Below are 25,716 nucleotides of genomic sequence, written 5' to 3' on the forward strand. Positions count from 1 at the left end.
CCGGCAGTGGAGGAGGAGGCGGGGCCCGGTGACGGAGAAGGTGACGGAGAAGGAGCCGGGCACGGAGATGGAGGCGGGGCCCATCGGAGATCGTGCAGGAAGAGGAGGCGGACAGGTAAGGAGTGTGGCCAGCCCACCATAGAGAGTCTATGGTGGGCTCTGCAGGGTCACCCTCAGGTGGGCTGCGTGGGATCTCAAGTGGGCTCTGCAAGGGGCATAACTACAAGTCACAGGGCCCCATACAAAATTTTGCTATGGGGCCCGGTGATTTCTAGTTACGCCCCTGTACAAGGTGTCAGTCCCGTGAAAGGAAAGCTCTTCCAGTGCTTGGAGAGATAGTTGCACCATGCCACAGGAACCTTGAAGAATAGCTCCGAGGTACACAATAGTGGAGAGGTTTGGCATTTCCACACTACATCCACCCTACCATCATGGGTTGACCTAAAAACTGTGTCCAGAGATTCACGTACATATGGATACATGACTTTATTCAAATACCGGCATGCCTGCGTAGAGCTGTTGATGTCTATGGGAGGCTGTGGCCCCCTGGCAGGAGGAAATACACCAGAACATACGTTGTGTGGGCTCGTGAGGTCTAAATGTGTGTTTTTCACAGGGTGGATTATCCAGCATAATGGAGCACTGCCGTGTTCTGAAAATTGAGTCTTCACATTTGGATGTCTTAAAGAGTTAATAACAGCAATATCCAAAACGCTGGATATAGGCTCCTGACATTAAACAAATAAAGATTAAAGTATATTGTACATAGTGGATGAGAGCGGCTTCCTGCACAATCACATGAGGAAATCCCTCAAATCTGGTCCTTATCCTCCTTACACAGTTCTGCTAATCTAAGTATGCATAGATCCCTGATTTATATATACAGAGACTGCGAGAGATTATATACAAAGGAAAATCAAAGCAGCACATTCATGGCTCGGTACATCATTGCCAGAATATATGTCTGCCTGTGGCCAAAGAGATGACTGTCTTTGTAAGCGATTGTGAGTTTGGACTATAGAGAGAATTATTTACCTTTGGCCTATGGAGAGGACCGAAAAAATGAAGTCAATTTATATTTTAGGCAAACAGGAAAATGTTGTATTTGGTTACATTTTGCACCCTGGCTTTCACCTCCTTGCTGAGCCAATAGACAGGGCTGGTGCTGCCACTAGGCAAAGTAGGCAGCCGCCTAGGGCGCACTGCTGCATAGGGTGTATTGGCTATTTAAAATTAAAATAGCCAACAGCAGTCTGGCTTTTGCTCCTGGCTGCAGAGAATGGAGCCGCATGGGGGGAATTGGGGGTTGCGCTGCGGGAGGGCCTGGCCTAGAGCGGAAAATAGTCTAGCACCGGCCCTGCCAATAGATTTCAGCATCCGGATCTTCTGAATATCCCTGAATCTGTGCCTAAGAAATGCAGGCTGGGTGTTCCTGGATTCTGAGTGCCACTCTCTCTCTGAGCCAAACATTGCAGCATGGGAGGGAGGTTGCACAGTACACCTTGCCACACGAGGCTGCAATTCCTTTTATGAAGCACAGTAATAAACAGGATTAACCTGACCACAATGGGTTATATAAAATCTGGATTGGATTAAAGGGTATCTAAACCCAAGAACAAAAATGTTGTATATTGCAGCCTACCAGTCCTTAGATGTGGGGGCTGCAATATTTTTTATTTCCAGGTTAAAGTGAACCTTACCATTTCAAAAACTAATTCTCTTCTTGTCTATGGAGACATTACCATCTCTGACCTTCAAATACTGTCTGTTCATTCAACTGATGTGTCCTGTTGTCTGCGGAATAAAGCACTTTTTGGATGAAAAGGTATTTGGTGAGTTCAGCTATCTGATAAGGATTGTCCGCAGTGATTGTATCTGTTTATACAGGGCAGGCATAGAGGTCTCAGCAAGGGTTAAATCGCTAATACAACAATAGGAGTCAGAATACAGAAAGAAATTAGCTTATTATTATTAGTATTATTATTATTATTATACAGGATTTATATAGCGCCAACAGTTTCTGCAGTGATGTACAATATACAGGAAGACAATACTGTTACAATATAATTCATAACAAGAGGGTTGGGAGGTCCCTGCTCATGAGAGCTTACAATCTACCATGAAGAGCAAGTGACACAGAAGGTCGTAGCTTTCTTGGGATGAGTTGTTTGGGAAAGTATAAATTCATTTCTTAGGTAAAGGCAGAGTATTCTTCCCTAAATAGATGAGTTTTCAGGAATTGCCAAAAAGAGGACAGAGTAGGAGAAAGTTATACAAGTAGTGAATTTCAGAAGATGGGAGAGGCTCTGGAGAAGTCCTGAAGGTGAGCATGGGCAGTGGTGATGAGAGAACGAGAGAGCAGGAAGTCGTGGAAGGAGCAGAAAGGATGGTTTGGGTGATATTCTGAGACAAGGTTGGTGATGTAGCTGGGGGCAGAGTTGTGGATTGCTTTGTAAATTGTTAATATTTTGAATTATAGTCTTTGTGCAACTGGAAGTCAGAGCAGGGATTGGCAGAAAGTTTGCACACACCCCTTTTTGGTAAGGTGGATGAGCCTGGCAGCAGCATTCATGATAGACTGAAGGAGGGATAGCCGAGGAGGTCCAATTAAGGGGGAGAGTTGCAGTAGTGCAGTCGAGAGATGACAGAAGTGAATTAGTAGCTTAGAGGTGAAGGCGGAAAGATTTGGACAGTGATTGGATTTGGGGTTAAAGGGAAGGTTGGAGGCCAGGATTACATCTAGCATACTGGCATGAGGAGCGTGAAGAATAGCTGTGCTATTGATCTTAATGGGAAAGTCACGGAAGTTGGATGGGGGAGGTCAGGGGGAATATCATAAGCTTAGACTCTTAGAGCCTGAATCTCCCCACCTTATCCAACCAGTGGTGTATATGGAGGGGGCAGAGAAATGTTCTACTGATTTTAGCTTTACAACGAGCCTGGGAAATAACAAGGCAAATACATTAATTTCCAGCCCCCTCTTTGTGCTACATAATGCCTGAAAATATGTTTCTTCTCAGACACCGCAGGAGCCAGTAATAGCAATGCTTTGTTACTATGTATAATTGTGTGTGTTCAGTGGTTGCTTGGCTAAGGAGTAGCAGGACTACCCAAGCCAATGTAATTATTGCCAAAAATATGAAACCTGCTTTTGCTAGTTTAAAATAGTTTAGGGATTTGTTTAGGGAACATGGAGGTCCTTTATCCATGCTGCAAATCCTAAATATGTTTTCAATATGCGACCATGCTTTACAAATCAAAACAAACATGCATATGATGGCAAGCAAATGATAATTCCCATGACCTCTCTCTTGCTGACTGACCTATCAGTAACTTCCTCTGGAATGTCATGCGTCCTCATCTCAGAGCTGAATTCAGAGCGCACTTTATATCATAAGTACAGGTCTACTCTGATAAATAATGCACAAATGTTTTGTATTGATAATATTCCAGTAACATCATCATATTCCACAAGATTACAGGCTTGCATACCAGTATATGTATTATATACACTCCAGCACACTCCTGCTTACCACTGCATGGCCAAGATCTTTTGATCAGAATCCACTTTTTATCCCTCAACATAGATTCCGGGTCATGCATCATGTTGATGGGTGATCTGGTCAAACATAGCTGTTTCCATGGGAACATATCTACATGCAGTTGAATGGAAAACACAGCAGTTGAGGAGAAAAGGTTGAATTTGACTTGCTTTGCCTGCAGGTCTAATGCCCCTCAATAGGACATGACCAAAGAAACACAGTGTAGCACAAAGCAGGTCATATGCAGCCTTATAACTTTTTTGTGCACTGTGCTGTGAAGGCCAATAGCAATTTGCCGGATTGCATTCGATGTGTGTTTCAAATCCATGTCCAGTAGAAATCCATGTCAAACACAAAAAAATAATGTCTGTGTACATGAGCTTGTCTAATGACAACTCTAAAGTGAAAATATAATGGGGGGAATTTATCAATATTGGAGCAGAAGAATCTGGAGCAGTTGCCTATGGCAACCTATCAGCTCTTTTCAGTTTGTTCAGTTAAGGTTTGAAAATGAAGGTGGATACTGATTGGCTGCCGTGCCCAGCTGCTCCAGATTTTGTCTGCTCCAGTTTTGATAAATTCCCCTCAATGTATTTTCATTAATAACATATTATACACAATGTGCATCTGGAGCAGCTGTGCACGGCAACCAAAACCTGAAGCAGCTGTGCACGGCAACCAATCAGCTTCTCTCTTCAGTTTGTTCAGTTACAATTTGAAAATGAAAAAGAGAGAAGCTGATTGGTTGCCATGCACAGCTGCTTCAGGTTTTGCCTGCCCCAGTTTTGATAAATTCCCCTCAGTATTTCCTTAGAACTGCTTACATTTTTACATGCTTCCTGTTGGATATTTTTATTGTTGTAGATTAGCATGTAGAGCAGTGTTTCTTAAACTGTGGATCAGGGCCTCTGCGTCATCTCCCTGCCCAGCTCTGGTTGGAGTCCCGTTCAGTAACATCACTGGTTGCCAGGAGCTGGGTGGGACGCCGGCAAGAGCATCCCAGGTTGCTAAGAGCTGGGCGGGAAGATGGGTATGGCCCTTATACATTTCCCTGCCTGGCTCTTAGCAACCTGGAACACTGGCTGTAAAGCTCTACCTAATTGCTGCTCAGGTCATGAGGCTAATTTACCAAATGAGTTGAGACTTTTTACTCATTAAATTGAATATTCCCCTCAGCGATCCAATTATGGAGCTCCGGCGCCGGGCGGTTAGTTGTTTTCTACATTTAGCCCTGCTTTGGGAAAGCAGGGCTAAGTGTAGAGTGAGGAAGCCACTTGTTTCTTTACAAGTGATCTCGGCGATGTGACTGAGAACACTTGTAAGAAGAAAGCAGACAGTCCGTCCTCCCCCCGCACCCCCCATAAAACTAACCTTGCCACCCCTGCCATCCAGTTGCCATTTTCCATTGATGGGGGGGAGGGGCATTGCGGAACCTGGCCTTGGGGCAGCAGGGAGAATAAATCCGACCCTGATCACAACTCTCATATGTTGACTGCCTCTACACCATTAAATCCCCATTATACTAAGAAACTGAAGCCTCCGAGCAACTACTGCTACAGCCAGGTCATGATACTACAGCTAGCAAATGATCACTATGTTATCACTGCTGCAGATAGGGATTAGTCACTTCATTACAATAACCAGGGATTGACAAGCATATTAACTTCACCCTGATATCTGAAAGAAAGGGCAATTAAAGGGTAATTCCACTTCCCAGGGTGAATTTGGAATTTTACCAAATTCTCCTGGGAAAGTGGAATTATCCCACTGCTAGATGTAGGGAGTGACCACTGCAGTATTACCACTTATACTAGTGACTAGACATCATCTATAATGCTTTTAGGTCACACACTTACAATTTTGGGCTATGCTTAATTTTTTTACTTGCACAATGCAGGGTCATTTTCAGGTCCCTGAGCTTTGGAGCTGGCTCATACCAGCAAAATGTTATTCTTAGGAAGAAAGGAGCAAGGCCCAACACGACTGGGTGATGATGGGGGAATGGCGGAATGCTGTCCACAGATATGTTTGTTTGTGTGTGTTCATCTGAGAATAGACGAGCCTGGGAAACCCACAGAATCACCGACATTATTCTTCTTAACCCCTTCTGGGCTTAGAATCCCCAGCTTTTAATAGAAGCCAGATGGCGATTTATCTCAGCTCTGGATGCAGTAATATACCATTGCACGATAACCCAGAGTGATGTGATATATAGTTATTTGGCACAGTGAAACACAGTAACAGGCAACTTCACAAACTGTTTGCAGAGGTTTGAAGTCCGTCACCTCCTCCTGAATTTATGCTATTAGGTTTCACTAAGCTGAAGCAGATCCAGCATGTAGATGGATGACCTTGATGGTGGAATCAAAGGCACAATATGGGATGTTATTCTAGCAGTGAGGGATGGAGAAGGTTAGACTGCAATGATGAATAGTCAGCTGCTGGGCCTTATTGATTTAAAGGTTCTCATTCTCCTTATACAATATGACTTATGAAATAGAAGATCATGTTGATAAATAGGGCCAGCTTTACATTCACAGAACAGGATTAAAGTTCATCAGCCAAAAGGTATTTTTAGTTTTGGATAGAGTAGGGAAGGAATAGAACCCCTGATAGGTTTTCTTTGCTGTCTCTGTCTCCGCTATCCCTAATTGTAGCGTTGTAACCAGAAGGTGAGGGGAAATATTCCAATGGGAGAAAAAAGGGGCCACTGGCACTCCAGAATGCTGATCAATACGCCTTTATTGATGCATGCTCAGTATCACATAACACAATGTTTCGGGGCCACGCAGGGTCCCCTTCATCTGGCAAAACAGTGATAACGTGAGTGCATACACAGTGAGCACATTAGTGAAGAATACATCAACCAATCAGAATGCATTCCTACCCCTCGTGATGTCACTATGATGTCATTAAAGAGAAGAGACAAAATCAATAAACATGGTGCATATATATTCAATATAACTGTCACAGAAAATAGTGACCGTCAATAGGGAAAACTGCAAGTGCTTTTAAATGCAAAGTCTTGGATTTCACATCGATTAAACAGACTTCACAACATAACTAAGCATTACAAATAGAAATGTCACTTTTTGGGGTGGCTGCAGGTCAGCTTTAATCATTTTAAATTGCAATCGCAATACCTTACAATGATTCTTGCTTGGTTAGAGTAGTGTGTTTCCTGTACCCTAAAAATAAACGTTTCCAGCACTGAAAATCCTCCAGATATCCACTATTGTGCAAAGATAAAATCCACACACAGCTTACACGTTTCTGCCCAAGTGGCCTTAGTCATAGCATGATGAAACACGTAATCTGCAGTGTGTAACTTTATGTTTGCACAATAAAGAATATCTGGAGGATTTTGAGTGCTGGAAACATTTATTTTGTTGTGCAAAACTTTGTTCTGGAGCAAGGATCTCTGTACACCGAAATAAGGATGCGGGACATTTGTCAGGGGGTGAGTTCTAATTTCCTGTACCCTGCCTTGGTGTCAGCATATGCATTTATAGTATAAAGTAGTACTATGTGCAGAGAGAACAGTGTTAGAGGTGGGATTTTTCTGAAGCGTATTCAGAATGATATTACATGCTATGGACTGATCATGCATGCTCATGCTCAGTTGTGGAGCCATGGGTGAAGTGTTACAATCCTCAACTGTCACTTTATCCTCTTTCCCTGCACTACGCCATCTGATGTCTATCACTTGAAGTACTCATGCGCTATGTAATGTTCTCTTAGATGACAAAGGCACAATAAATTGGTAAGGTATGACTGAGAAGCAGCAAATAACAAGAGTCTCCTGGATTTGCCTCTTTGTTCAATCTATCAAAAGACTATTCTGGCCTGCTATACATTTTTGTTACTCCAGCAAAAATCATGTAAAAAAGCTACCAGCACAGAAACTACACTTTTACTATGCAGGTAATATACAGAAACAAGATTAATTCAATCAGACAGAAGATATAACTATCACTAAATGTTTTCAGATTGTTCAATAAATGTTGTGACCTGTTGTTGTGACTGTACTATCATTAGGCAGAAGGATATATGTGTTTAATGAAGGCTGACACATGCAGCTGCCGTGTCACAACTATCTGGCAGTTTGCTAAGCCTGGCTCATACCATCACATGAGCACTGCTATCTTTAGCTAGAGACAAGCTACATCTTCCAAGTTGCAGATGAAATACAGTAACCCAGCCATAGGAAATGAACGAGGGGCACAAAGACACTCATTCTTCTTATAGTTTACCAAGGCAAAGGAAATGGCCAAGCTTTCTGTCACAGTGGAAGAGACAGTATTTACCACAGACAAAGACCTGCTGATGAAGCACAGTGAATATTTCCGTGCTCTCTTCCAGTCTGGAATGAAGGAAAGTACCCAGGATGAAATACAGCTTCGCAACTTGGGTGCCATGGGCTTTCTGATAACTCTGAGGGTTCTAGGAGGAGAAAGGCCTCTTTTGAGCTGTGAGGAAATCCTGCAAGCTGTGGAGTGTGCAGCCTTTCTTCAAGTCGAGCTCCTTACCGAGCACTTGGTCAACCTGATTGACTCTGACAACTGTCTAGTTATGTATCAAGCTGCTGCCACCTATGGACTTCTAGACTTGTTTTACGCTGTAGCCTTGTACATTCGAGATATTTACGAGCTGCTGGAAGATGATATCCAATGCTTGCCCCCTGACCTTGTTCAGTATGTAGACTCCCTCGCACCAAGCTCCTTTGTTGCAGTAGGTGCACATACCCCAACTATAGAGTTCCTTGAGGATGTCTCAAGAACAATGTGTTTTTTAGATGAAGAGAAGAACCAATGGCAGAGTTTGGGCTGCATTCCAGATGAAGCAAGCACTTTTTTAGCTGGTGTAGCCACACTGGACGATAAAGTTTACGTTGTTGGGGGCGCCCGGGGGGCAAACAAACAAGTGGTGGAAAAGAGCTTTTGTTATGATCCAGACCAACACAGCTGGAGTGAATTTGCCAGTCCACATCAGCTGCGATATGAAGTGACACTAGTTGGACATAAGGGACATCTATACACCTTTGGTGGTGAATATGAGAGAGTTCCTGTGGCCTCTGTGGAGAAATACTCGCTCACTTCCCAGATGTGGACTTTTGGCAAAGAGCTACCACAGGCCGTAGCAGGTCCCCCCGCCACAAAGGCCATGGGTAGGCTCTTCATATGCCTCTGGAAACCACAAGAGACAACTATAATTTATGAATATGATACCTACCAGGATGATCTGATTCCTATATCTTCAATTAGGCGGATGCAGAGCTACGGCCATTGCATGGTAGGGCACAGAGACAATCTCTACATTATGAGGAATGGACCATCTGATGATTTCTTACGTTGCAACATTGAAAACTACAACCTGAGCACACAGCAGTGGACAACTCTATCTGGACAGTATGTGAACAGTAAAGGAGCCCTCTTCAACGCTGTCATCCGGGGAGACACTGTCTTCACCTTGAACAGAGTATTGACTTTGCTGTACAGAGTAGGCACTCACACCTGGAAGCCCATAAAGGAGAAGACTGGATTTAACAAAGGAGGATCTCTGCACACGTTCTTCCTGAGATTACCAACAAAGACAAAGCTGATGGCCAGTAAATTATACACAAATCCTCATCAGAGTTTCTTATAACCATGGAGTTCTGCTTGGGATGGATGGTAATGGGCAGCTCTTTTGAGCAACTTTCAGATCTGGCTGTTCTCAAAGTAGTCACTGGAAGTGAGTTCTATAATGACCATTACTTTTAACACGTGCAGGATTTGCAAATCTACTCCAAAGTTTGCAAAACACTGCTGGTTAAAATGCTCACCAGTATCCACAATGGAGGTACGGATATAGGTATGCTCTTCCTATGAGGTAAACAATTTCATGGTGCATGCACCCTGGATGTAAACATCAATCCATTTAAAGAAAGCAGAGATAGTAATCCAACATGCGCTAAATTTCTGTTTAATACATCTATATTTAAGCTCCATCAGGTAACAACATATACCACTTTGAAGTAGCTGCAAGCAATAGTGGTATCACGTTGGTATGTGATGACACTTGAATAAAGTGACCTTAATCTGAGGTGACTGCAGGGTATAAATATATAAATAAAGCAAATATATGAATGTATATAAATAATATATATATTTGCAAAGTTATACATGGGCACTATGAAAGAATTGAAAAATCAATGACATGTTTTGTGCTTTTTATGGTGATCTTTGGCTAATCGTGCTCTCTGTCATAGTGTTACCATATAGTATCTGAGCACTGCAAGAAATGCCTGTCCCACTTTCAGTTCTTGCATAATGTATGGCCAGTTTTCTATAACTATTTTACATATTGTATTATTTTACACACACACACCTCTAAGCAGACATAAACATTCATGCTCAGGAGATCAAAGTGTGCATGTGTATGGAAAGATCTTTGATCTTTACACGAAAGCTCATTCTGACCATGCCTGCATATTACCAATGGTCTATGGCTACCTATAAAGATTGCTATGGTTATGTTTCATTGTTCTCATTCCTTCTCATGTATTCACTATTTATGCTAGTAAGAAGCAGTGGAATACAATAACCCACAACAAACACATTGTCTTTCAGCTAGATGTAGAAAAAGGAAGGAAAACTGATTGGTTGGTTTACACCGCTGCTCTTTGTACAATGATAGTAAGTGAAGTCAATTGTGTTATAGTGTGAGTGATGTAATAACAGTAAGAAATAACAATAGTTGGAAAGTAAAATGACGAATGTCCCTTCTTTTGCTGCTGAATATCTGTGTGTAAATATCAGCTCTGAAGCAGGGGGCGTGTCCCCGAAAATGCATTCAGCAAGAGGTAGCGTGACTCTGCGGCACATCAGAGCTCTTGGATCATTTTTCATTCATCTCCACAGCAGAATAACTATTGAGGACTACCAGTCCATTTGATGTTTTTATCTTGCTCCCTCTGTGAGTATATTTTATTGTACTTAATTTTTACCAATAAAAAGGATTATTGCACCAGGTCAGGCGCCCGGTGTTTTCTTATGTGTGTAAATGTCAATATGTAGGTGTCATAATTAAAATAGAAATTTCAATAACTGTACTCATTAAATGTTTTTTTTTCTGACTCTTCCTTTAAGTTCTCTGTAGACAAGCATATGGAAGATGGTAAGAGATCATCCCACAACTTATCACTTACATCTTATTCTTTCAAGTCACTGACCAGTTAAATCGCTTCCTCCTACAGGAAGTAGGATAAAATGGCATCAATTAAACAATGAGGTATTGTCAGACTAACGAGACATATCACTATTAATCAGAGGTGACTTACAGTGATGGGTGTTGCCATTGGCTCCATCAATTAGAATAATGAGCTTAAAGGATTGCCAAGATCTGCGTCTGTGGAAACGACTGCTTTCAGGCACTTTGTGAGATATAAAGGACGCACGGCATGAATATACAGTATATGCAAATGCATGTCTTTGAGGAAGAAAATGAATGACACAGTTACCTTTGGTATACGTGTTTTGTGGTACAGGATTTTGAAAAGTGAACCCTTGCAGTGGGGCTACCCCTGCACTGCAAGAGTTAACTGCTCGTTTTGGTCTAGGGAGCGGAAGTAAATAAGAAATACTCACCTGATTCTCGGTCCCGCGACAGTGATTGTTCACATCTCTCCCTCTCCACTCCGGCTAAGGTATGTCCAATAGACATGATGACTGCTGGGGCCTGGGGAGAAGAGCCTGCGGGGACCGGTCTAGCAACCCAGCAGGACTAAAGACCAGGTGACTAAACCTTCTTTATTTTCCTCCCTAAACAAAGCGAGCAATTAAAGGAGAACTATGGGGTCAGTGTTTTTTCCCATAGTTCTCCTTAGGGTAACGGGAGGACACAAACTAGCGTCCTCCCGTTACCCTAAGCTCAGTATACCGCGAGCTGTAGACGCCTGAGACGCCGCAGCCGGAGCGGATCCCGACATGGACGTCGAGATCCGCCCAGCTGCAAGAGAAATGGCTCCTCCACTGTACTACTGCTCTGTACAGAGTGGACCATGTTTCACTGAGAGAAAGACAGGCTGAAGGCAAACAGTTACCGCAGTAGTGTCTCTTTATATAACTATAACATAATACTATGTGGAACTGTATCAGGTGTTCAACCTGTATTGCACGTTTATTGGCAAAACAGATTTTATATAAATAGTAAAAAAACACACAAAAAAAGAAATATAAACATTAACAATGAACTGCAGGCAGATATTAACAAATCAACAAATAATACAGACATGTTTATTCTGAAAAGTCATTAACTGTATGGTAAATGCAAGAATTGTTAATATTTAAATCTGCCTTGATTATAACCCCTTGTAATTTCCTGTACATGGGCCTATTAGGTGTCACTTGTGCTGACAGGGAACATGCTGACAGGAGGTGAGAGCAGTGAGTTTACTTCATCACCCTGTTGCTGCTCCTTCAGTGTCCAGTTACAGGCAGGGGCAGGAAGGTGACCAGGCTGTGTTACTTAACCTGTTGACGCTGGATGTGCACATATGCACCGCCGTGTGGCCACATGCATGCGCACAGCAGGAGCTGCTGTTCTTTGCTGGCAGCACACTCACTCAGTGCCCCTAGCACTGTGACCAAGCTGTCACTCACTGTCAGGAGCTGATAGGATGGGCTCCTGATCATGTGAGCACTTGGGCAGCCAGTCACGTTAGGGAGCCCACCTACCAGCCCCTGTCAGAAAGAACCCCTTATGGGCCTGGTAATAGCTGGCAGCAAGGGGTTAAAGAGAATCTGAACTGTGGAAGTTGTGCCCCAAATAAAGGCAAAGTTGTATAAATCTCAGGGCTGGATGGACAGAAATATAAATCCTTTTACAGATAACACAGCTTCCATAAATGAATTCCAATAGCGTGTTTAGCTATTTCTTACGCAGGGCATTCTTCTTTTCTTTAGGAACTACTGACATCATGTAAACATAAACCACCATTGTGTGTTTTGTAGAAGCATATCGTGTCTAACTCCTACAATCCATATTTCACATGCAATTTGGGCAGATCAAGCAATCCTTCCTTCAGACATGAGATCTCCTATGTACTATTCAACATTACTGCAAAGAACCTGTGCCACAGAATTCAGGAGAAATTCATTAAAATACATCCCGTGATGGACTACAATCTCAATACAAATGAGGGGCAATACAAATCTCATTGCCAAATCAAGGGGCGAAGGCTTAATACAGCCTGTTTATCATGCAATCATTTTGTCCAGAAAAGGTGGTAGTTACATCTCCATTTTGCATAGGCCAAGCAATAAATGTGAAACCTTTGGACACAACATGGAGAGCACCTCACGGGTTTTTTGGCCTGTCACTATCTGCCTCCAGCTATCCAAACAACGGCTAATGGCACCCACTGCCTCACAGCTCTATTTTAAGGGCTGTTTATGAGAAACACTTAAATCATATAAACATTTACATACTTTGCCCTCTCTCAAAGCCGCTCTGCTTTGTTCCTCTCAGTCCAAAAGTCATTAACAACATAGGTCTCAGCACAGGGACCCACATCTGCTGCTACTTGTTCCAGTGATTAATGACAGATAAATGGCAATTGCTAAATTTATAAGGCCTTGGTAATTGCTTTGTGTTCTGCCACATTCACAGACTGACATACTGAAATACACAGACACTCAGAAATAGATACCTAATTACTAACATGCACCTAGAAACATACGCCATCACTAAAGCACACACATACAAATGTAGGCAAAGCCAGGACTACATGTATAAACACCACATTCCCACTCCTGAACCTTGTACTAATCACTTTGACATAGTGAAAGGCTTACTGCATATGTCTAGAAAATGGAGCATAATGATGGCTGGCAGATTTCTGGTCAGTACTGATAGCTATAGCCATAAAAGTGAGACTTGGGCCCTAGTGCTGATACATTATTGTTTTTGTAGTTTTTAAGCTGTGAGGCAAGTCACTCCATTTTATTGCCCAACAGCCTAAATTGGACTGATCATAATGTCTTCACAAGTGTCTTCACGAGGGTCGAAGACGGTTTTGCCAAGCCCAAAGAACAGGGATCTTGTCTCATGGTGTTGGACTGGTGGGTTACTTCAGAGGGGTGGGTAGATTTATTAAAGGAATACGTCACTAAAGGTTAAGCACCAATGGGAAAACATCAATAAGTGTGCATTACATGGTTCTCCTAAAGGTGAAGTGTCCCATTAAGTATGTGTGGTATGTGTGGTAAACCCACTCCACTTTCTCACAGACCTGGTTCTTTCACAGAGAGGAGTGACATCAGAGAAGCCACTGGAACTGGGTGTATCTAAGGTCTGATTTTGCAGTGCCAGTAACATTACTGTTATATTGTAGGTAGACAAGATTGCAGAGATGAGGCCACTGGCTTAAGACCTTGCATCCTGTTAGCAAACCAACAATGTTATTTCCCCACAGCCTTGGGTAACTGGCTGTAACAATGGCATGAAAGGGAGGGAAGGAATATGTTTTCCTAATAAACCTGGCGTAGGTGACCATTTGTGAGTGATGTTCTGTGCTGCAATACTGTGAACCCAGGCCAGCGCCATGCTGTCCCTCCAGGGGGTGGGTCAATGTCGGACTGAGTTCACAAGATGTGGGTTGAAGTCAACACTGAAGACTGCTGACATCTCAGTCGCAGAAAGGAATTATTGTGTTGGACAGCTCCAAATTGAAGGCAAGTATTGTAGCGAGAATTGCAATACTTTTTTAATTTTTACATGTCCTGGCTTATTGATTTTTATTTTTTTACACTACACTTCAGCTTTAACCACTTAGGGACCAGAGCAGTTTTACATTCTTGCACACACATGTTAAAGGCTGAAAACTGTTTAAAACCCCCGAACAATTATATATTTTCTTAAAGCAGAGAATAAAAAAATGCCAGTTGCAATTTTTATTGTTGCACGATATTTGTAGAAATTTTTATCAAATAAATTTTAAGAAGTACACTAAAAGGAATTTTAGTGCACACAATATAATACCCAATTGTTTTGGAAAATATAAAAGATGGGGGTGCATCAGGTAAGAAGATATCAAACATGTCAAACATGTAAAAATTATGTGTGCCCATAAATGGTAAAAAAACTACAGTACCCAAAATTGCCCTTAGGCAACTTTTTAAAAGCCTTTACCGCTCATCAATTTAGAGGTAACAGTGAGTGAAGGCACTAGAATGTTGGCTCTTACTGCAATATTTTTGCATGTGATGCATGTTTGCATTTGTAGGTGTGGGGGTGGAGGGCTCTAAATCTTTTTAATTTTTTCTATTTGTTTTTTTATCATTATTTATTTACTTTTATTTATTATTTTAAGCTTTTTAAAATATTTTGTAACTTGCTTTAATATTTTGAACTTTATTGCTATCACAGACGGGGCTAACAATGTGATAGCAGCCATGATCTTGGTATTAACCACTTTAGGGCCAGGAGGTACAGTATACAGTGCATTAAGAAAGTATTCAGACCTCACTTTTTTCAATTTTGTTATGTTGCGGCCTGATACTACGGTTGTTTAAATTTCTCTTTTTTTCTCATTAATCTACACTCAGTACCCCATAATGATAAAGTGAAAACAGAATTTTAGAAATGTCTTTGAATTTATTAAAGAGAAAAAAATGAAATATCACATGTACTTAAGTACTCAGAACATTTACTCAGTACGTTGTTGAAGCACAGTTGGCAGCAATTACAGCCTGGAGTCTTTTTGGGTACGATGCGACAAGCTTTGCACACCTGGATTGGGGGATTTGCTGCCATTCTTCTTTGCAAATCCTCTCAAGCTCAGTCAGGTTGGATGGGGACCATCGGTGGACAGCCATTTTCAGGTCTCTCAGAGATGTTCAATAGGGTTCAAGTTAGGGCTCTGGCTGGGCCACTCTAGGATATTCACAGAGTTGTCCCTAAGCCATTTCTCTGTTGTCTTGGCTGTGTGCTTAGGGTTGTTATTAGGTTGGAAGGTGAACCTACGGCCCAGTCTGAGGTTCTAAATGCTGTGGAACAGGTTTTTATTAAGGATATCTCTGTACTTTGCCCCATTCAGCTTTCCCTCAACCCAGCCTAGTCTCCCAATCCCTGCTGCTGAAAAACACCCCCACAGCATGATGCTGCCGCCACCATGCTTCACTTTTGGGATTGTATTGGGCAGGCGATGAGCGGTGCCTGGTTTCCTCCAAATATAACATTTAGAACTGAAGCCAAACAGTTCAATCTTGGTTTAATCAGACCAGAGAATCTTGTTCCTCACAGTCTGAGGATCTTTTAGGTGCTTTTTTGCAAACTCCGTCTAGCCACTCTACCATAAAGGCCAGATCGGTGGAAGGCTGCAGTGATGGTTGTCCTTCTGGAACTTTGTCTTATCTCCACACAGGATCTCTGGAGCTCAGTCAGAGTGACCATCAGGTTTTTGGTCACCTCTCTTACTAAGGCCCTTCTCCCTCCATTGCTCACTTTGGCCGGACGACCAGCTCTTGGAAGAGCCTTGGTTGTGCCAAACATCTTCCATTTGAGAATTATGGATCTATGCCTTGCAATAATCCTGTCTCTGAGCTCCGCAGGCAGTTCCTTTGACCTCATGGCTCTTGCTCTGATACCGTATGCATTATCAGCTGTGAAGCCTTCTATAGAGAGGTGTGTGCCTTTCCAAATCATGTCCAATCAATTTAGTTTACCACAGGGGGACTCCAATCAAGGTGTAGAAACATCTCAGCAACGAGCCAAAGAAATGGGAGGCAGCTGATCTAAATTTCAAGAGTCTGAATACTTATGCCAATGTGATATTTCAGTTTTCCCTTTTTTATACATTTGCAAACATTTCAAAAATTCTCTTTTCACTTTGTCATTATGGGGTACTGAGTGTAGATTAAGGAGAAAAAAAAGAATTTAAACAACTGTAGTATCAGGCTACAACATAACATTGAAAAAAGTGAAGGAGGTCTGAATACTTTCTGAATGCACTGTATATACGAAGGGAGGTTCTAAAGTGTTAAAGATGACAGTTAGATAGATGAGGTTGTAAAAGAACAGTAACACAGATCAATGCTTTGTTGTGACACAAAGTACAGGCTCGCTTCCAGCTTAAAGGTTATTCTAAGATAGTTGTAAACGTTTTCGGGACAAGATGTATCTATACTATAAACTGATCATATAAGGAAAATGTAAAGTGCCAGTCTCTCTACATAAAATCTTGTGTCTGTCTCTGCCTTGTAAACAAAATTACGAGCTGTAAAGTCATGAGTGCTCAATTATCAGTAAGACTGATTGTAATAATTTTTATTACCCATCCAGTGGAAATGTTGGTAGGCATTAATCATTCCATAAAGGATATCTCTCAAAAATCTCTGTATTGCATAAATAGGACTTTATGACAGATTTGTTTTTAAAGTTTTAGATAGGGATTCACCGATACCGGTTTTTCGATATCGAGTACGAGTAACGATATTTCTTTCCCTGGTATTCGCCAATACCTAATACCGATACCGGAAGTCCCTTTAAGGAAGCCATGGGGCATGAAATGACTCGCCACCCAGCTTCCTGAATAGCGGGGAAGCCGGGCCAGTGGTGGATCCAGGAGGGGTGCAACGGGGCAATTGCACCCCCCCCATATAGAGCTGCTGCCTGCCTCTCCCACCTGCAGTAGTAGTGACACAAGTACATCTGTAGATCCCCGCACAGCTGCCAGGACATAGAGGTGTCACTGTCACAGACTTTACTGCGGTTCAGTGTAAAAAACAGCACACTAAAAGTACTGTGCTGGTTTTTTTACACTGAACCGCAGTAAACTCTGTGACAGTGACAGCTGTATGTCCCAGTGGCTGTGTGGGGATGCACAGGTGGCTCTAAAGGAGTCTGAGGGGGGGGGGGGGAAGTGGGATTGGGAGACTGTAGCTGGTGGTATTCAGTATTGCTGACTTGATGTATATTGCATAGCTGGTGGTATTCTGCATTCCTATATAGTGATTATACGGCAATGCAGAATACCACCAGCTATACAGGAGTACAAATTCCAGCAATACATTATACAAAGCTGGAGTGGCGGTTTCGTGGATCCCACCGAAGAAAATTATTGCTCCCTCCGCCGCTCTGCTGGGCCTGGCCGGCCGCACCGAACAATCGGGACCCAAAACAGAGGTTGCACTTTAGTCAGGCAAATTAGGCGGCCGCCTCAGCCCACACTGGAGCATTGCAGCTGCCTAATACCGTACCACCGATACCGCAAGTCCCAAAGGAAGCCAGGTGGCGTGTAATGACTCACTGACCGGCTTCCTGATTAGCCCGGTAAGCCGGGCGGCATGTAATGACTTGCCGCCCAGCTCCCTCGTCACCAGGTGATGAGGGAGCATGGAGCTAGCTTTCTGGCCATTCAGTAGGCCGAGGGGGTCGGTAATGACTCGCTGCCTGGCTTTCTGGTTGGCCAGCTTCCCGACCAATCATTGAAATCAGGAAATTTGCTGTTTGCAAATGAGAATACCAAATATCTAATGTTTACCTGACGTTATACAAAAGATGAATTTAAAAAAATTAGAAACTGTATTATATAAAACAAAAGATGAATACATTATTTTTTAGAAACTGTGGTATATTATATATGAAAACAGTATACATTTCCTCTCAGAGGATTATCATAGTTTAAGTTTCCATAGGCGTTAAATTATGTTTATTCTTTTCAGATATATAGGCACAAATAATTTGGGAGTAGGATTGTCTCTGATGATCAGTAAGCAGCTGTAGCATAGGTTAGTTAACAAAAAAGTCTATGAGTCAGGTTGGTAGGTTTTTGCTCAATATCATTTTGACTCTCTCCATGAAACCGAATAGGATGGAAGAGTGGCAACAAAAGTTTAGGTAAATGACAACATTTGCCACAACCTAACTCACATGACCATAAGAAATTATTTAAAAAGCAAAAATGATTACTAAAACCCCAATTCCAGCTTTTACCCAAAATAACATGGTGGGTCCCTTGGCATTAGCTAAAATGAAAAAGCAAGGAATACAACACATTACCCGATTGGACTAGGAACAGGCGACGTCATGGTCCCCACCTTGTCCAATCAGAGAATGCCTTGTATGCACTGAAAAAAATACAAGGCATTTTCCAAATGGTGACGGGTTCGAGCAAGGAACTCCATGGGCTTAGTGTGCCGAGAGAAAGGCATTGGGGCCACACCTGGAAGGTCACTGTATGTAGCATGGACTACTTCAGTGATTTTCAGCATTGCCATACACCTCCAGATATCACATGCGGATAATTACATCGAGTCAAGCTGGACCAATGTAAGTTTCAAGAAAATATAATTCCCGGAGTTTCGCTTTCAATAGTACATTTAATTATACAGATCTCTACTCTAGAGCTTAATGAGAAATTTGGTTCCAAAAGAGAGACAGCATTAAAGAGTCTGCAGGAAATACAAACTTGCAAGTCAGTAGGATGTTTATGCACCTGATGAGGGAATAACATTTTTAGCAGTTGGAATGTCTGACCACAATCTAATGTCTGTGGGCTGCTTCAGAACAATGCATCTGGTTGATAAATTAATCTGTTAGTTTATTTGAGGGAGAGTACTTTAAAAAATGTAGTATTACAATTAGGGACAGCTTTGTAGCTCTGCAGATGATCTGTGGCACACAGAAGATGATTTTCCTTCTCCTTCTCTGGGGCATTGAAAAATACTTCCCATACAAGGAGTTTGGCATGGGACCAAGCTGTCCAGAGATCAGTACAGCAGCACTGCCCTTCTGCAAAATGATGGAAGAGGAGACACACTAAAGGCATAGAGAGAAACTGGGCACACGGACATCTGGCTGAAGGCAAGGAAAGAGAAATCCCAGCACCTGGGACATAGAGAGTATAAGGCGTAAAAACTCAATTTAAAAGAAAGAAGACGAAACAGAAAATAATCACAAGAAGAACTGACAGTGCTGCTGTGTATCTGCACCAGTAATCTGAGAGACAGCGGTAATGAAATGGGAGTTGGGAACATGGCCAGCTAAACACCTAACAAAATCAGCTGAGAGGGGGGTGCCGAGACGGGGAAGGGAGTGCTGTGTTTCTTCCAGATGTTGGTGAAGAGTCAGCTGGAGCTGTAGTAGCAGGAAGCAGCAGTAACTTAGCAAAGAGATCCAAATTACGTAGGATTAAGAACAAGTCAATTTGTTACATCCGGCTGGAGCTTTCTCCTCTGCCCCAGGGACCAGGAATCAAGCTCCTGACACAGAATGGGCTCCAGCAGCATCCTTTCTGATGGATTCCTAAGACGGTTCTTGTGTCTTGGAGGGACCTAGGAGCTGTATCCAGAAACTCCATTCTTTTCACCAATGCAAGGTGAGCTAATTTTTTCTAACCATTACCCCTAGAGTAACTTGTACGCTTTGTGGCACCTGCTCTTTAGTACAAAAGATAATACACATGCTTTGATACATTGAGGTATCTCCTATACTTCAAGTCATGGTCATGTCTTTACCAATACTGATAGAGTGCAATATTGAATGGTACCAGCCATATACTGTATACTAATATACCACCCACCTCTTCATGTTACTTTTTGAAGTTTATGATCTAATGCCCCTCTCATGGTCAATTGCACACACCTGGACCAATCAAGGTGGAGTCAGCCAAGGCTCTATTCAGATCTGTAGGTTGCGGCAACATAAAGTAAAGTCAATGCTTTGCCGTATGTTACTGCAATGCATGAAACTTAATGCAGTGGGTTGAAGTGACGATCATATTAAACTATCAATGGGTTGTGTGCAACACTGAAAAGAAATGCTGTGTGGTGCAGGGTTGGCAACCCATTCAAAATAAATTGGCTGCTCTACTCCAACGCACATTAACGCACCACCAAAGTGGGAATCGGCCCATAATCTACCAGGATGTTTTTGAGTGCCACTCAGAAACTCAATGAAGACAGTTTCCCTGGTGTGAAGTGACTCCAGGACACCAGAGCTGAAACACGAGAGTTTCCACCACTTGGACGTCATGATGCCCTGAAAAGAGTTCTTTGTTAATGCTTTTTAGCTGAAAGAACAAATCTGACAACTGTTCCATAAAAACGTTGTACAAGCTAAGACTTAACCCTTAGGAGGTTCAATGGATATGCAACTGGCTAAGGGATAGATATCAGAGTGTGGTTGTACAGAGACCAGTCACTAGTGGGGTACCACACGGGCAAGGTATGTCTTTATGCTGATGACACACAATGTGCAATAGAATTATTATTCCTGGAGGTGTTTGTAACGTGGAACAAAATTTGTCATTGCTGGAAGATTGGTCACAGCAGTAGAAGCTGCAGTTCAACATTTCTAAATCCAAACCAATTAATTTAGGGGAAAAGACTCTCCTGATAGAATACAGTATTGGGGGCAGAGTGTTCGCAAGAGCAACGGAGGAAAAAGATTTCAGGGTTCTTAAGGAAAGTCTAGTCTTGAAAGAAGGGAAATGGGGGACATTATTGACACATTTAAATACATTAAGGGTGTGGATATGGTTCAGGAGGGTTCAGAAGTATTTTCAACATGAAAATAACTAGGGATGCATCTATACCGATACCAGTATCGGTGCCCATACCGAGTATTTGCTCCTAATGCCTAGCAATTGGTGACGAGGGAGCATGGAGCAGGCTTCCCGGCCAATCAGGAAGCCTGGCGGTGAGTCAATATCCACCCCCAGGCTTTCTGATTGGCCAGAATGCCAGCTCCATGCTTCCTAGTCGCCTGGTGATGAGGGGGCCGGGCGGCAAGTCATTACATGCCGCCCGGCTTCCCGGGCTAATCAGGAAGCCGGGTGGTGAGTCATTACACGCCACCCGGGTTCCTTTGCGATTTTCTGTACCGGTATTCGTTGTCGGCAAGTACCGGGAAAAAAAAATATCGGTACTCTTACTCGATACCAAATAAAAACTGGTAATGGTGCATCCCTAAAACTAACCTTAGAAAGTATTATTTTACTGAAAGAGTAATCGATGCTCGGAACAGACTTCCAGCAAAGGAAGGGACGGTAAGCAAATGTAAACATACTTGGAACAAACAGATTTATACTCAGACAAAAAAGTAAAAATAAATAAATAAATAAGGGGGACAGACTTCATGGACCATTTGTACATTTTCTGCCGTCGCTCTTCTATGTTCTGTGTTTCCATGATGGTGACTAATGCTGCAAGACTCACTCCCATCTCCAACTATTCGCTTTTGAACACTGCTTTTATGAACAAATGTAAAAAGTATGTTGGGAGATTTGTGTAACTCTGAAATGGATCATTTTCCCACACTTGCTTTGATGATTGTTCATTTCTACACTAACCAGCGATCACAAACAACAGACGAATCTTCCGGCTTTCACATACAAATCAGAGCACCAAACCCTTAACTCATACTGAACTTTATTCATTTACTTTTTTATCATTCACATATAAACTCTTCTTTTCATTCATTGTTTTTCATTTCTTTTTGTAGCATAGCATTAAGAACACAGTTACAATATTCAAAAACACCTTTATTTAATTTGTAAATACATTTTTAGATTACTTTGTACTAGAAATGTCATTTTAGTGTCATTATATCTATTTTAGTGTCATTATATCTCTAATAACACCAATAAAAACTAACACTGGCAGACTAGTCTGGTATTTATTGTTTTTTTTTTTAATTGCTGTGTCCCTACTGGGTAGATTCACCTTCTCTATCCTACTGACCATTGTCACCAGCCCAGAAAGTAATGAGAAATCAAAAATTTGGAGGTGAGGGGCACTTATTCCAGTGACAACAGATTGAGCCCCTGTTGGAGAGAGGGAAAAGAAGCCTGAGAGGTGTCCTAAGCAACCAACCAATCATAAGCTGATTATACACTGTTAGAATTTCGTCTGATAACTGAAAACCAGCTGAAATTCTAACCCTGGGTTGGTCTGTTGGCACCACTTGGCTTGACAAACTTCGATTGAAAAATGGAAGGAGGCGTTTGGAAAATTGCCCAATCAGCTGCAGTCACTACTGGGGTATTCTGACAGCTGCGGGGGCCAGCTGTCAGCATACAGTAGCCGGCAGGGGAGATTCCTCTATCCATGCTGTTTAGATTGCATGGGGGAATCAAACGATTTTATCTCATTCAGCCCATATGTTTAGTTTTTCCAGTCCAAAAAAAAAGTTGCTTTTGGAAATGGATGTTTTCACAGATGATGAGTGCTACATATGTTGTATAGGTTATAGAAGAACTCTGGGAAAAGCACAAACTTACCTTTGCACTGCACCCTCCTCACACTGAAAAGTGCTCGTTTTGTCTAGGGGCAAAAATAGAGCAGATTTACTCACCTGACCTGGCTCCCTCTGAGCTGCTAGACCGGTCCCCACTGCCTCTTCTTCAGGCTCCGGTGGTCTAAGGACCACCTATGCCATCATGTCTTATGCAGGTCCATTGACTTGCATTGAGAATGCCGGGGATATTCCACAGCAGGAGCAGAGAGGGAAGGAGGTGAGTACAAACCGCCACAGCACTGAGGTGAATAATACAGCTTTATTTGAGCCCCCAGACAAAATGATCACTTAGCCCTTGCAGTGCAGGGGTAGCTCCACTGGAAGTGTAAGTTTTTTTTATTTTTTACAGAGTTCTTCTTTATATTTAATTCATGGAGAGAATGTCCTTTCTGAGACCACTCAGATCTAAAAACGTGCTTAATACTGCATTACAATTAGTCGTCAGTTATTGATGTTATTATAATCATTAATGGATTATTTGAAGAATGTGACCTCTGTGTTTACTCGGAATGTTGATGACATACCTCAAACCTCTATGTATATAGCTGTGTCAAGTTTGTTTTCAGTACAGGATTTGTGTACATGTCTGTGACTTCGCTCCTGTTATTCAGCTCCGATCTGTATACTAGATCCCCGTGTTTGGCAGAAAATTACTGGGAGTTGTTGGCAGAGTCTTCCTGCGTTCAAATCGTAATCGGTTAGACTAGACCAGTGTCTATGAACGATGAGTGATGTGTACGGTGTCATTTTCTGCCCATCCATGCTCGCTGTGCCTTGTGCATTTATTAAATGTCCTCTCCGAGCATGTTAATGAGTCAGTCCACACAAAAATTAAATATTTGTTTCTTCATATGCTGGCACACTAAAAAAAACAACTGGTTCCTACAACCTAAAGGGCATCTATGGTCAAAAACTAAAAATCAACTTGTATTTCTACACTGAATCTCCATACGTTCTATCCAACTCCTAATAACCAGATCCATCTAGACATTTGTAAACTTTCTTAATGAAGATGTCCGTAGGATGTACTTCCTCGGCCCTGTGAATATGCAATTTCTTGTGTCACCACTCAGAGAGCTTGCCATCTGAACTACAACTCAACGTCTGAACAATGTAACATCATCATTGCTTGCCGGAAGCAATGCATGATGCGATGTGTAGTTTTGTAAAAACCAAGATTGCATCACATCAAGCAGCAGGGAAAGAGACGCAAAGCACACTGGGAATCTAGGAAGTTGATGGTAGTGATGGGCAGACAGAAGGCAGCACTCACTACGCAAAAGGGATTTGTCCAAGTAATCTTTGATTGCATTACAAAAACAACTCTAGTATGTATTCCTATTACAGTGCTAATGTTATAACAGGAGAGGATATGCTGGGACTTTACAACTCCTTTAACTGCTACTAAACAGGGCCAGCACAAGCCTGCACAGTCTCCGATATGGAGGCCTCTGGCGCCCTAACACTACTTTGTATAACTTATGACTGCACTGCACTGAATATGTGTCTCATAAACTGTGCATTTACAAGGCATTTAAAGTTAAACTGTGCTCTGACTAGTAGCGTCATGTTTAGCTCCTCTCGGCACAGCAGACACTGTAAGGTCCATGTCACAACAGTTGTTGAAAAACTTTTGTTTCTTACCAGTCAGAAGATGCTGGACACATGGCCGAGCCCTTCTTGTTTTACTGGGGGGAAAAACAGAGACATAAAATTACATCGTAACCATGTAGTTCTACAAGAAAGAACATTGCATTATGCAAGAACACTACCACCTAGTGGCAGAACTACCAATTACACAATAGTATACGAGATTGGTTGTTGCACCTATGTCTATATAAACAACATGCTAACACAAACAGCAGTGATAGGACCGCTAAGAGAGGAGACAGAACACTCACCTGCTCCTGGCCAGCAAGGTAGTAATGTTGTAGGAGCTAGGCACAGGTGGGTGCTGTCTTTAGGGATCCTTTTGCTGTTGAGTGCTGATGAGCAAACTGAACTGGGTTCGGTTTGCTTGGACTGGATTTCTGGCCCGAGTTCAGCAAACGTTCAATAAAACTAAACCCGAGGGCGTCAGCCGTTTAGCAACCAAGGACACTGTGTGATCACTGCATAGCCCTTCTGAAGAACCTAGATTTTGGGTTATATGGTGAGTAGGCTTGACCCTGTGTTCCCCTGTGAGACACTGTAAGGTAGCAGAGTGGCCATCTAGAAAACCCAAGCACCGTCATATGGGGGTGGAGACATGTAAATACCGACTTTGAACAAGTCAATGTTTCTATAGATAATTCTGTGTTTATATAGGTGGCTCCTGCAACAATATAAAATAGGTATCTGACCAGCTGAACACACCATCTGGCATGAAATCTCCAACCCCAATTATGTTTTAGAGATTTATAGCTAAGATTCCAAAATAGCTGAATGTACAAAACAACATGTGTTTTAGATGTGCATGTCTTTTTTTCAATTTTTCTCCTCTTTTTGTAATTATACTCCCCCCAGGAAGGGGATTATATCTCTTGTACATGCCTACTGATTGCTGGTCTATTTATATTACAATATGAGAGTAACAGATCAGTGCGTCTTCCAAGGAAGTCACAGAGGTACCTGCTATACTCATTATCTAACACTGAATGTTTTTTCTGCCGCTGCCTTCCTTACCTAACCAAGACTTTTTCCATGACTATAGATAATGTCTCTGATGTTTGGGAAACCCAGAGCTCTTAATGCTTCTCACTTCTCCTCTTCACATGAACGTAGTCCACACGCAGAATGCAACCTGGTGCTGCTGGGGTGTCGAGGAGCTGGGAAGTCAGGTGAGATAAATATCGCTGTCAGAGCGATACAAAAACAGAGCTTTCATATCTTCTATATCTAAAATACAGTATAT

General features: G+C 42.3%; 2 protein-coding genes across 2 annotated transcripts in view; both read left to right on the plus strand.

The window, feature by feature from the left end:
* The first annotated feature begins 7,808 nt into the window (after window positions 1–7,808).
* KBTBD13 (kelch repeat and BTB domain containing 13) lies at window positions 7,809–9,188 on the plus strand. The gene has a single exon (XM_018572240.1). It carries the CDS (start codon window positions 7,809–7,811, stop codon window positions 9,186–9,188), a length of 1,380 nt encoding a protein of 459 aa, XP_018427742.1.
* A 10,012-nt stretch (window positions 9,189–19,200) lies between these two features.
* RASL12 (RAS like family 12) overlaps window positions 19,201–25,716 on the plus strand; it is a 30,391-nt gene continuing 23,875 nt past the window's right edge. Inside the window, exons 1-2 of the mRNA XM_018572243.1 lie at window positions 19,201–19,902; window positions 25,516–25,642. Of these exons, the coding sequence (XP_018427745.1) occupies window positions 25,519–25,642 (124 nt within the window). The 5' untranslated portion in view covers window positions 19,201–19,902; window positions 25,516–25,518. The remainder of the gene's footprint in view (window positions 19,903–25,515; window positions 25,643–25,716) is intronic.

Source organism: Nanorana parkeri, unplaced genomic scaffold (assembly GCF_000935625.1).
Source record: "Nanorana parkeri isolate BGI_ZX_2015 unplaced genomic scaffold, ASM93562v1 scaffold1974, whole genome shotgun sequence".
In the NCBI taxonomy this organism is placed as follows: domain Eukaryota; kingdom Metazoa; phylum Chordata; class Amphibia; order Anura; family Dicroglossidae; genus Nanorana; species Nanorana parkeri.

Coding starts and splice junctions, on each gene's coding strand:
- KBTBD13 (XM_018572240.1), top strand. CDS start 7,809: ATGGCCAAGCTTTCTGTCACAGTGGAAGAGACAGTATTTACCACAGAC.